General features: G+C 31.4%; 2 protein-coding genes across 2 annotated transcripts; one reads left to right on the forward strand and one right to left on the reverse strand.

Annotated features, from left to right (window-relative positions):
- Window positions 1-687: 687 nt before the first annotated feature.
- Window positions 688-1,317, reverse strand: LOC111885986 (uncharacterized). The gene has a single exon (XM_023882229.1). The coding sequence runs from the start codon at window positions 1,315-1,317 to the stop codon at window positions 688-690; it is 630 nt and encodes a 209-aa protein (XP_023737997.1).
- Window positions 1,318-7,181: 5,864 nt separating this feature from the next.
- LOC111886028 (aquaporin PIP2-2) lies at window positions 7,182-8,702 on the forward strand. Its single transcript, XM_023882267.3, has 4 exons — window positions 7,182-7,548; window positions 7,686-7,981; window positions 8,091-8,231; window positions 8,325-8,702. The coding sequence occupies exons 1-4, from the start codon at window positions 7,230-7,232 to the stop codon at window positions 8,436-8,438; spliced, it is 870 nt and encodes a 289-aa protein (XP_023738035.1). The 5' UTR covers window positions 7,182-7,229; the 3' UTR covers window positions 8,439-8,702.
- The last annotated feature ends 3,180 nt before the right edge of the window (window positions 8,703-11,882 follow it).

An 11,882-nucleotide genomic window follows, 5' to 3' on the forward strand; every position in this document is an offset into this window, starting at 1 on the left:
AAATCTAACTGTACTTGTCAATTTCCATCTAGGGATTCTTAGTTTCTTGTTTGCTAATGATTTTTCCATTAAATTTGGCACAAATCTATTCTTCTGGAACTCACAAAAACATGGATACATGACTGGATTTTCAAAAGGATTAGGATTAGGAGCATAGACAAAAAATTTAATTGGGATTGGAATTGGATTATGTTTCTGATGAATTAGACTTGAAAAACATCGCATTTGAGGGGAAAGAGTTGAAAATGAAATCTTTTGATTTTTAGGAGAGGTTGCATGAGGTGTAACGTTTAGGAGTGGTAATGAGAACGGATCTATAAGGCTAAGGGGTATAGTTACTACCAGCCTACTCAAAAAGTGACACGTCAGCGCCACATCACCTTCACTACTAACCTACTATCAACCCTAGTTAGAAATGGTTACCACTCCACAACATTTTTTTTTATATTTTTGAATAATATTAAATTAAATTAAAAAATAATTCAAATAAAACACACATTGAAAACATTAAATTAAAAAACATTGCATTAATTTTTAAACACACAACAATAAAAAAAAATCCTAAATTACTTATTTTTCCTAAAATACTTAAACGACAAAAAAAATCATAAATTACTTATTTATCCTAATTTACTTAAAAAAACATACAACAACTAAAACATAAATATTAGAACCTAATCCGCATACTTAGCACGGACACGTTGTTGGATTTTGATAAATGTCGCGAGATTTTCTGGGTCGAGATCCGGTAGGGGCTTCGAGTTTTATGATTTGAAGATCGGTAAGAGCGATTTTTTGGCGACGAGCTTCCTCCGTGGATTCGTATTTTTTTTCTAGAAAACTTAAAGTTTTATCTATTGATTCCACAAGCCCGTTGTCACTAGTTGTGGTTGCTTTCCCGCTTGAAGACGTCGCCCGTTTTGCTTTGTCCCTTCCCGGTGGTCGACGGAGTTGGACTTCAGGTGGACCGTCTCCCTCGGCAACATCGACGTCATCATTGAGGTTTAACCCAAAACCTGTGTCCGATTCAAAAGTTCTTGCTCTTTTGTTGGAGCCGGTGGTCGAGTCCGAATGCGATGTCTCCGGATTAAGGACCCATTTTGGACCTTGACGACAAACTTCCCATGCTTTTTGGTGACCAAATGGTTTACCGTTGTTGGTCACTTTGAATTGGTAGCACACGGTTGATAAAATGTTGAAATCGTTGGAACCACTTTTATGCATATTTTTTAGATTTTCAAATATGCCATTAAACTTTGTGCAAATCGCGCAAAGATCACGCCATTTCCCGTTGACCGCGTCGTAGGACCGATCCATTTTCCTTCCAAGTAGCGCATGAAAATGATCCAAAACACGATTCCAAAACTTTCTCCAGTTTGCGCGTTGCCTCTTCTCGAATCACAGGATATGAAAATTCAAGCTTTTGCTAAAGCTTCTTCCTTTTCTTCGTTCCAAGCCGTTGCTTTCTTTTTCCCTTTTCCTTTTGGTTGCCTTCTTCGGGATGATTGTGGTGTTTCTTGGACAAGTACATCATCGTTGTCGAGGTTCACGGTTTGAGATTGAGATAATGGGACTTGAGACGATTGAGTTTGGAATTGTGGAGAAGCTTGTTGTTGGAAACCTTGGAATTGGGGAATGAATTGTTGTTGTGATCGTTGTTGTTGGAGGATTTGTGGGTTGTAGGGAAGGTTAGTGAATAAAGGTTGTTGTCGGATTGGAGAATTCAACAATTGCATATAAGCTTGATAATCATTAGGAGTGTTTGAGGTGTTTGGAGTGGGTGAAGTATTTTGGTTGTGATCCATTTTTTTGAAGAAAAGTAAAAGAAAGTAGAAGTATTTTTTTTGATTTGGAAGTGTAAAGTGTTGGTGAAAGTCTATTTTATATATATATATATATATATATATATATATATATATATATATATATATATATATATATATATATATATATAGAGAGAGAGAGAGAGAGAGAGAGGTAAAAGATGTTGTTATTTAAATTTAAAATTAATTTTTTTTGTTTAAGATGCAAACGGTCAAAAAAACGCCCGTTACACACTCTCTCTTTTTTTTATTGGACGTCTTCGTCCGTGATACGCACCACGCCACAAGGGACCTACGCGCACCTGGGGCGATGTTCACGCGTAGGTGACCTTGCCACCTTAGCCCCACGCGTAGCCAAGGAACCTCCATACTCTTTAGCCTAAGCACAGAGAGAGTTAGAGAGACACTTCATATTTTGTTTTTATATAAAGAATTAAAAAAATTAGTAAAAACTAAGGGTACTATAACATTTAACGGGATTTGTTAAGAAAATTAGTCATAAGGACTATTAGTTTGTAAAGTTTTCTTCAAAGGGACCGTTCACGCAAAAAAAAGTTTTATAAGAACTGTATTAAAAAAAAGTGAAAAACATTAGGACTATTTGTGAAATTTTGTCTTAAAATTATGAATCTTAAAATATTGGTTTATTTTCTCGCTCGTTTTGTGCAAATATTGACTTTTCTTTTGAGATAACCTAGATTACATTATACACGTATTAAATGTGTTAACAACCTCAATAAAAATAGTTATTTGAAGATTAAACACTTTAAGACTTCTATCAATGACAAATTGGGGGCTAACCTATTGTACTAACAAGATATCTAATAAAGTATATCTAGTAAGATGTCATCTCAAAAATATATACTAACTCACTGTTAAAAAAAATTGCATTAATGATCTTGTTCATGATTTTCTAAATAGTGGTTTGTTTTTAATAAAAAACAAAGTAATAAAACAATATTTCTCAAGATAAAACTTAAAAGTTTTATTATACGAAATAAGAAAATTATGTACAGATCATGAAGCTTCTGTCTGATGGTAACGTGAATAATCTAGTAAAATCCGGTTTCTTTTAGGCATCGAATCTTCAATTTTTGCATATGATGGATTCATTAAGTTTCTTCAAGTTTTTTATAACTCTTGAATAAATTTTGAAATATGATCATTGTTACCATAAACAATAAAAAATCAAAATGATAATAACCTTTTTTAACGAAAACCTGATTTGTGTCATCATAAAAAGTTAAAAAATAAAGATGATTTTAAATCACAACAATTTGTTTAAAAGTTAAACACCTCATACACTCATCTCCTATATAAAACAAATCCTAAAGATAATAGATATAAGGCCATCGGATTTGAGTTGGGTGTGCGTTGCCTTTAGCCCGTTACAGACAGTTCCACCTGTCATAAAAAAGCTAGTCCAATCATTAAAGGGAACATTAGTGATACTAGTCTATAATTACATTATACATATCTTTTATTAAATCATCTATCATTTTTATATCATACAAGTTTCACGTTTGATTCTATTAAATGACATTAATCGACATTAATCTTTGTTATAAAGTGAGCATATCATTTTATGAATCAAGTATTAGGTTTGAAATAGAACCAAGTTAGTTAAGCAAATATTCATAAATCATAATCTAAGCTGTTTAATCTTTTCTGTTTTTATAATGTTTATAATTAAGCATACATATCCATGTTTGAACATGTAATGACTAAGATTATGATTATGTGAATTTGTCTAAAATAATTTGGTTATGTTTTAAATCCACCTGTACTAATAAAAAACATAATCTAATTCTCACATACATAAAATAGAGTCGACCAATGACCGAATACCATGATTATTGATAAAAAGAAAAATATACAGAAACAAATAAAGAAACCTTCATAATTTTAATATAAATTAGTTTAAGGTTCCACATCAACTACAAAATATAAGGAAAAGACATGAACCACCATTTTGTATCATATTAAATAGAACCAGGGAATTGTGTTAAGATGCTTATATGGATATTCTCTCAAAGTATCAACATACAAAAAATAATACCAATTAAGCTTTGTATTACAGTTAGTGTTCTCTTTAATGAAAATAGAAATATGATATATCAAATTAAAGTTTTATTTATAACCGAAAGAAAATACATATTAGTCGATCCCTCCATATTAACATATAAATGAAATACAACATCTATATGAATCGCGCATAGTCTCCACCATATTAGTCAATTCATCAATATTCACGTATAAATGAAATATATGTACATGAATTATGCATCATCTCAGTTAGCCTTGAACACATGTAGTTTAAAAACGTCACTTTTGGTATCAAATCACCTCACTTGTATGATTCAGACCAATTTAATGTATGTTCTAACACAAAAATCATCATCTTATAACCTCAAATCTCCATTAAATCCAATGATTTAACTAGAAATCCATTTCCACAACAAAAATCATTAATAGATGTGAAACACACATACCTTAATTACATGTTTCATTAATAGATTCAGTACACAGATAAGATTCAAAATCGAAATCCAATGGTTTTCCCATTATTTTCTTCACAGGAAAGGACATGTAATGTAGAAATCACTTTTCTTCTTTTGTAATCTCATATAAATCATCCAATTATGTAAACTTCCCATAAAATAATATTAATTTCACCACTAAACCCCTTAAGACTTTGTAATCTGCACTAATTCACCACAAATTCTCAAATAAGGTCAAAGCTACTAACAACAATGCAATTTGAAATTTATCATACCTTGATGCCAAATTGAGAACTTCTAAAAGTCGTCATTTTGTCACTTACAATTTACAAATAGTGTAATTAAATTATATTTATGTCACCACCGTGGTTAAATGTCTAACATTACTAGTGGGTTGTTACTATAAAATCAACTTCAACAAAGTTTCTTTATTTTTAAAAGCGTAAACAAATAACTGTATTTAATTAAGCAGTAAATAGAGTAAAAAGAAAAGATACAAGCATTTCGTCAATATTAATTATCAGCTGTAATCCCTTTTATTATATTCATTGATGTACACTTTTAACAAAAAACTAGCAAATCTGATAAATGCAGATGGGAGTTTATATGGGAAAACACTATTTAACTATATGTTCGGTATATTCAAATGATATGACAGCACAAGGAGTACTCAAACCCGATAAAACAAGGCTAATAGGAGCAACCTAAAACAAAGATGCAAATTATTCATATGATAAGACATCGTATTTACGTAAAATGTGTGTATGTTAAATATACTTATTATTATTATTTTTTAATATTGTGTTTATATTTAATTTACATGCGGGTTTATCTTTATAGACAAATTGGTTTGTCTTTTTGGGAGTTAATAAATAACGGCATGTTTGGGATTGCTTCTTAAAATGTTTATTGGTTTTTTTGAAAAGGTTAGGTATTCTTGGCCTTATGAAAAAACATTTTTTTTGCCTTTAAAACTAGTGTTTGCCAAACATTTTTTTTTTAAATTATTGACTTTTTAAAAAACAATAAGTTAATAACTCATTTTAAAAGACATTTCCAAGCAACCTAGATGATAAACCATGTAACATGATAAAATTCTAAATTTCTTTTGTTTTGAAGTTGTTACAACTCTTAAGCCAAAATTTAGGCTCTTCTATATATATATATATATATATATATATATATATATATATATATATATATATATATATATATATATATATATATATATATATATATATATATATATATATATATATATATATATATATAATTTCATGTCTAACTCATGAACAAGTCTAGACAAAGAAGTTCGACGTTAAATTTTCTCAACTTTAATATGGCTTGGGTATGTGATTTTTTATCTCAGTTTTATGCCGAAATATCATGCTATGATACGAAAAAAAATATTCAAATGCAAAAGTTCGATTAAAAAAAAAGATGTGCAACACTTTTAATTTTATCGTTTAAGACGAGTTATTTAGCTACACAATAACACAAACCATAAAATGTTTGAAAAAGAGCCGTTAACACAATTTGCGGGGCCTTGAAAATGACAAATTATTTTTTCTTAATAGTGGGCGGCACATATTTTAAAAAAGCGAACCAAAGTAACAACGGTTTCATCATATATCATCCATCTCTTCTTTGAAGTAACCTTATTTTTTATTGATTATTATTAAAATAAAATATTATTTGAATAATTTATCCTTATAAAATATATAATTTAAAAAAAGGAGTTTTAGAAGTTTAGCAATTAATAAGAAAAACATTAATTTAAAAAAAATCTTTAATTGTTAATAAAATTAGTCTCTAACTAAAAATAGTCAATCAAACAGTAGATGATTAAGTAAAGCTATGGTTTCGTAATTACCTATGGGTTGGGGACTTTCGAAGCTAAAAACCTACGGTCCAAGGCTAATGGAATACGGTTTTGGATCTCATCTAGAGTTTAAGGATCGATTAGTCTATAATATATAAAGTTAATAAATTTTCATTCGGGTCATTTGGGTGTTTGAAGCAAGAGAAACGCTCTCAATGACTGCTTTGAACAACTAATTTTTCTTCGTAAATTTTATTTTTTTTTCTTTCTATCGTTTACCTTGAAATCTAATAATATTGGATATAATTTTTTTACAAAAAAGAAAATTAAATATCAAAACCCTAAGTGCGGTATGCCACCTATATTGTATAATCTGCTAATGCACAAAATGTGCACTAGCATTTGTACATCATAGATGACATACCTCATCTACAGTTTGGGATGTTTATTTATTTATTCTAACATGTATAGTGATATAATTTTATTATGTGGTATGTTATTTATGTTGATTCAACAGTATGAACAAAATAACAATTAAATGCAAAGAACGAAACAATATGTTACTTGTATGTAACAGTAGATGAAGCCTATCACCTATGGTTTTGTTCTTGGTATTCATTCAAACACCAATGAGTAATTTTGTTTAGAGCATGCCATAGGAGAGTAAATCACCTAGATGAAATACAATTTGTTTGTTATTTTTGGCTAATTGAAAAAATATTTGGACATTAAGTGAAAAAATAATAAGGAATATAGCTAATTTTCTCTATTTTTAATGATCAAAAATTCATAAGCATAGTTAAATAAATAAATAAATAAAGATCTAAAATTCATGATAAATTAAGGTCTAATGCTGATTTTAGTCATTTTACAATAATAATAGTCAAGGAAATAAGAAAATATTAAGGGAAATTTTTCATATAAATTTTTTAATTAAAAAGCACTTAAATTATGTTAAGCCATCAATAATGGAAGCTTAATCACTATGGTTTTTCTCTCACTACCTTCCATAAATACCACCTATCACAACACACTCCACTCACAAAACCATTATCACTTCTCAGTTCTCTCGACCTGAAAGCCATGACTAAAGACGTTGAAGTGGCGGAGCACCACGGCGGCGGCGGCGAATACACCGCCAAGGACTACCACGATCCACCTCCTGCCCCCTTCTTTGACGCTGACGAACTCACCAAATGGTCCTTCTACAGAGCACTCATTGCCGAGTTCGTCGCCACTCTCCTCTTCCTCTACGTCACTGTTTTAACAGTCATCGGTTACAAAAGCCAGACCGATCCTGCTTTGGACCTCGATCAGTGCGGCGGCGTCGGAATTCTCGGCATCGCCTGGGCCTTCGGCGGCATGATCTTCATCCTCGTCTACTGCACCGCCGGTATCTCCGGTAAGTATATATAATCTCAACTCTCAAATTCTCAATCATCAATTCGTCTTCACTTTAGCAAAATCACTTCGAACTACTGTTTGATTTTTGTAAAGAGAGATGAAGCTAACTAACTTCTGCTTGCTAAAATACGCCAGGAGGACACATTAACCCTGCTGTGACATTCGGTTTGTTTTTGGCGAGAAAGGTGTCGTTGATTAGGGCTGTAGGTTACATGATTGCACAGTGTTTGGGAGCAATTTGTGGTGTAGGGTTAGTGAAAGCTTTCCAGAGCTCATACTACGACCGGTACGGCGGCGGAGCCAACGAATTGGCCGACGGTTACAATAAGGGCACCGGACTCGGTGCTGAGATCATCGGCACCTTCGTCCTTGTTTACACTGTCTTCTCTGCCACCGATCCCAAGAGGAGTGCACGAGACTCCCATGTTCCTGTAAGCACCTTATCATCTCTCTCTGTTCTTCGACGATAGTTTAAAAAACTAGAAATTCACCAATGATGGATACTAACTATATTCTACTTTAAAAAATGGAAATATGAAGGTATTGGCACCACTTCCCATCGGTTTCGCTGTTTTCATGGTGCACTTGGCCACCATTCCGATCACCGGCACCGGCATCAACCCGGCGAGAAGTTTTGGCGCCGCCGTGATTTACAACAAGGCGAAGGCATGGGATGATCAAGTATGTATTTTTTGCTTTTTCTTTTCTTAATTTCTTTAAATTTACTTTTTATTTAATTATATGAATTAATATAATTATTAATTCCAAATTTAGTGGATCTTCTGGGTGGGACCATTCATCGGAGCATTGGCCGCCGCCGTCTACCACCAGTTTGTACTGAGAGCCGCCGCAATCAAGGCACTTGGCTCTTTCAGAAGCAATGCTTGAGCTTGAAAGATGTTCATCCATGGCTGTTCATGCCTTGTAGATATCTTTGCAAATTCCCCTTAAAAGAATTGGGTTTCATGTAATTGTTATTTATTTTCTTCGTGTCTTATTTATGTGAATTGTAAGCGTTCGTTTTTTTTTTTTTTTCTTTTTTAATTTTGATTTTGTGATCCAAGTATTTCAAGATCAAAAGGTGTGGAAATATGTAATTTAAGAGCTCGTGTTCTTATCATAAAATTTATGAAAAAAAAAATGTTTGGTTCATTCAACATTTGAAAAGGCTCACAACTAATTAATACGGTTATATTTATGATTTAACAAAAAACTAAGATACATTTTCTTCTTTAAGTGAGCAATGTGTAATTGTATAATTCTAATATACATTTTTAATGATCAATATAAAATGTTTTAGGTGATATTAATTTCAAGATATGCAAATATAAATAGTGGTTTCTAGAATTGTTCTTATCTTGAAACATATGTACATACATATAAGCCAAATTCGTGAGCTGTGAAACCACAATGGAAAGTGGCAGCAAAGTGCTATATATGTGATGATAAAAAAAACATAATTTACAATTATAACAATGATGATTGATGATAAGATCCACTGATTTATACATATATAAGAACTACTTTTGGACTTTAAAAAAGAAAAAAAATTCCTATCCCGACAACCTACTATTATGTCTTTATCTCTCTCTAAAACAAGTCATTTACTTTCTTTGATGAATTAATATCCATTATCCTTTAAGCATATTCTTTAAATAACTAGAATTCTCTTATCTTCACTTTTGTTATTCTATAAACAAGATAAGGTCAATAACACTACCACACATCACATCCATTATATAATATTTGAATAAAATATGTGTAATTACTAAGAATATATTGAAATTCATTTACCAAATATAAATAAACAAAAACGTCTATATCTATCACAAGCCTTAAAAATTAAAATCCACATGGTTCCACATATCTAATGGGGTTTCCTTGCTTTTTTGCATTTGCTTTTAAGTTGGTTGATAGTAGATATGTTTTCTATAGATGGCAAATGTTGTTTTTTGTACTTATCATATTTATTGCCTTACGTCAATATTCATCAGATTTAGAAGGCCTCATGAATATCAATTGTAGATAAACATTAAGGTGTTCATTAGATTAAGTTCTTATATAGCTTTCCGAATCATAGAACGATAGAGACAAAAAAAAAAATCGCATTCATTCGATTTACCAAGTGTGTGCTGCCTCTGGCCGAAAGAAATCGGTATTCAAAACCCAAATTATGAAATACTCAAAAGTAAGTTTCCTACTTTTTTTGAAGTTTGAAATTCAGTGTATAATTGACGAAAATCAAATTTTCAAACCTCCGTTGGAAACGTGAAATTATGTTTCCATTGAAATAAGTTATTTTCGTGATTGTCTTGCATTCTTGTTGTTAGATGTTGATGGTAATGTTTTTTACATCTTCAAATTTTAGGGTAATTAGATTGGTTTTTTTTTTTTTTTTCTTTTTGTTGTTGAATAATTAGGGTCATATGGGGAAGAAAGGAGAAAGTAGAAATGAAATTATTTAAGTTCATTTCCTGTGGGGGCCGTAGTCATCTCTAATAGCTAATTTACTTTATTTTTTGTTGTTTTTCAAAGATTTTTGGCGCTTGAATTCCATTGCCGTCATTCTTTTGTTGTTCTTGTTTCTTTTTGGTGATTGTTTCTATTGTGTTCTTAACAAGTTATAGCAGATGACCTTTACCAAACATTACTATTATTGCAAATATGTATATGAAATGGAGAGTGCTTTTTTATATTCATTTGGTGGTGAATGTTTACAACATTAGAGATGTATTCCCTTTTAATTTAAACTAGGGAAGAATCTCGCGTTGCGGGTGTTGAAGTTGCGGCGGTTAGAGGGTATTTCTTAGCTTTTTATTAAAAAACAGGAGCAACAAACTATACAACGATTTAAAATATACTGCTCTAATTTTTCCTAAGTTCCTATAAGAAAAAGTAATATTAAATGTCGGTAATTTTACAAAGTCCAAAAATGAATGTAGATTGGTTTCATAAAAGAAAAGTAAAGAATGAAATGGAATTGAAACAAATGGAACGGAATTACTCAACATCATTATCGGGCATCTTGTAATCCCTGCATCACAACACCGAATGTTCGAAGGAATAATCGAACCTCTTGTTAATTTTTTATTTTTCAACAGTAAGTGTATTGAGTGTTAAAGTCATTATTTTATTGCTGCTATGTAAGAAGTAAAAAATGTATAAGGACCATTCCTAAAAATTTATAACACATGAATCTTGTAAAAGTTAATTAGAATGATAAAATTGGACGAAATTATAAAGTTAATACAAACAATAATCCAATGAAACTCCCCGGACATATTGAGTTTACCCGTATTTTAAATATACGTAACAATTTCATTTTTATAACTTCGACAAATAACAACACCGAAAGATATGTTGTTTATGGATCCTCCTCTATTAAAAGCAAGCATATGACGTCAAACATATTTCAACACCAACCATGATCCTGTTACACCTATTTTAAAGGCTTTGTCCAATCTTCTTTTGAAAAATCCATTGAACCTCTCTTTATATGCATCTGCAATTCAACAACATACAAATTTATTAGAAAAATAACATAGGAAACCCCGTTGATCAAATTCCCTCTCATTGAAAAAGTAAGAAATAATCACTAAAAAATAAAAATTAGAATTTACCTCAAAAGATTTTGATTTGTTGTCTGTAGAAAAAAACTAAAAACCAAAATACAGGGGCAAATTTGTCCATTTGATTTCCCAAGCCAAATAGGCAAAGTTGCAAAGAACCGTCAGGTTTGGCACAGGAGCAATAACAATCTAACTGAAATGAACAGTCTAACTAAGAACAGAAATAATCCAGAAGACTTGCAATAAAACCTTCATAAATGGATCCCAAAAACTGGCACATAAACTACCAGCTCGAGTTTTTTTTTTTTTTTTTTGACTAATTATCACACTCACAACCTCCAAATCTCCAATATTCAAAAACCGTACCTGCTAAATAGAACCTATAAATGGAAAAAAATCCTAGTTAATGACAAAACTAAGAAGTTATAAGCACGTGTAAAGAGGAACCTTGTTGTTTGCATCAAGCACGAACTTCTCAACAAAGACGTCTTTTGTTAGTAGCAAGAGGGAGAGTCCTTTTGGCTTGGCTTTTTCAAGGATTTTTCAAGTCTGATTAGAAGAGGATTACCCTGCTCTCTGTCTCTTTGCCTGTATATCAGCAGATTCCACAAAAGTAAGTTCATATTTCTAGAAGAAAAAGGGTATTGAAGAACAGTGAAAGAGAAAAAGATGAGCATACCCTTTGTAGTCTATCTTCCAAACTCTCTCTCAACCTCTCTCTAAGAGTAAAGAAGCAAGATTATTGTCTTTGATGTCCACAAAC

This window comes from Lactuca sativa, chromosome 1 (assembly GCF_002870075.4).
Source record: "Lactuca sativa cultivar Salinas chromosome 1, Lsat_Salinas_v11, whole genome shotgun sequence".
In the NCBI taxonomy this organism is placed as follows: domain Eukaryota; kingdom Viridiplantae; phylum Streptophyta; class Magnoliopsida; order Asterales; family Asteraceae; genus Lactuca; species Lactuca sativa.

What these genes read in the sequence shown, in the direction of transcription:
- LOC111886028 (XM_023882267.3), top strand. Translation starts at nt 7,230, where the DNA reads ATGACTAAAGACGTTGAAGTGGCGGAGCACCACGGCGGCGGCGGCGAA. An exon ending in CACGAGACTCCCATGTTCCT is followed by an intron (nt 7,982 to 8,090) that starts GTAAGCACCTTA and finishes GGAAATATGAAG; the next exon opens with GTATTGGCACCACTTCCCAT. An exon ending in CGAAGGCATGGGATGATCAA is followed by an intron (nt 8,232 to 8,324) that starts GTATGTATTTTT and finishes TTCCAAATTTAG; the next exon opens with TGGATCTTCTGGGTGGGACC.
- LOC111885986 (XM_023882229.1), bottom strand. Translation starts at nt 1,317, where the DNA reads ATGGATCGGTCCTACGACGCGGTCAACGGGAAATGGCGTGATCTTTGC.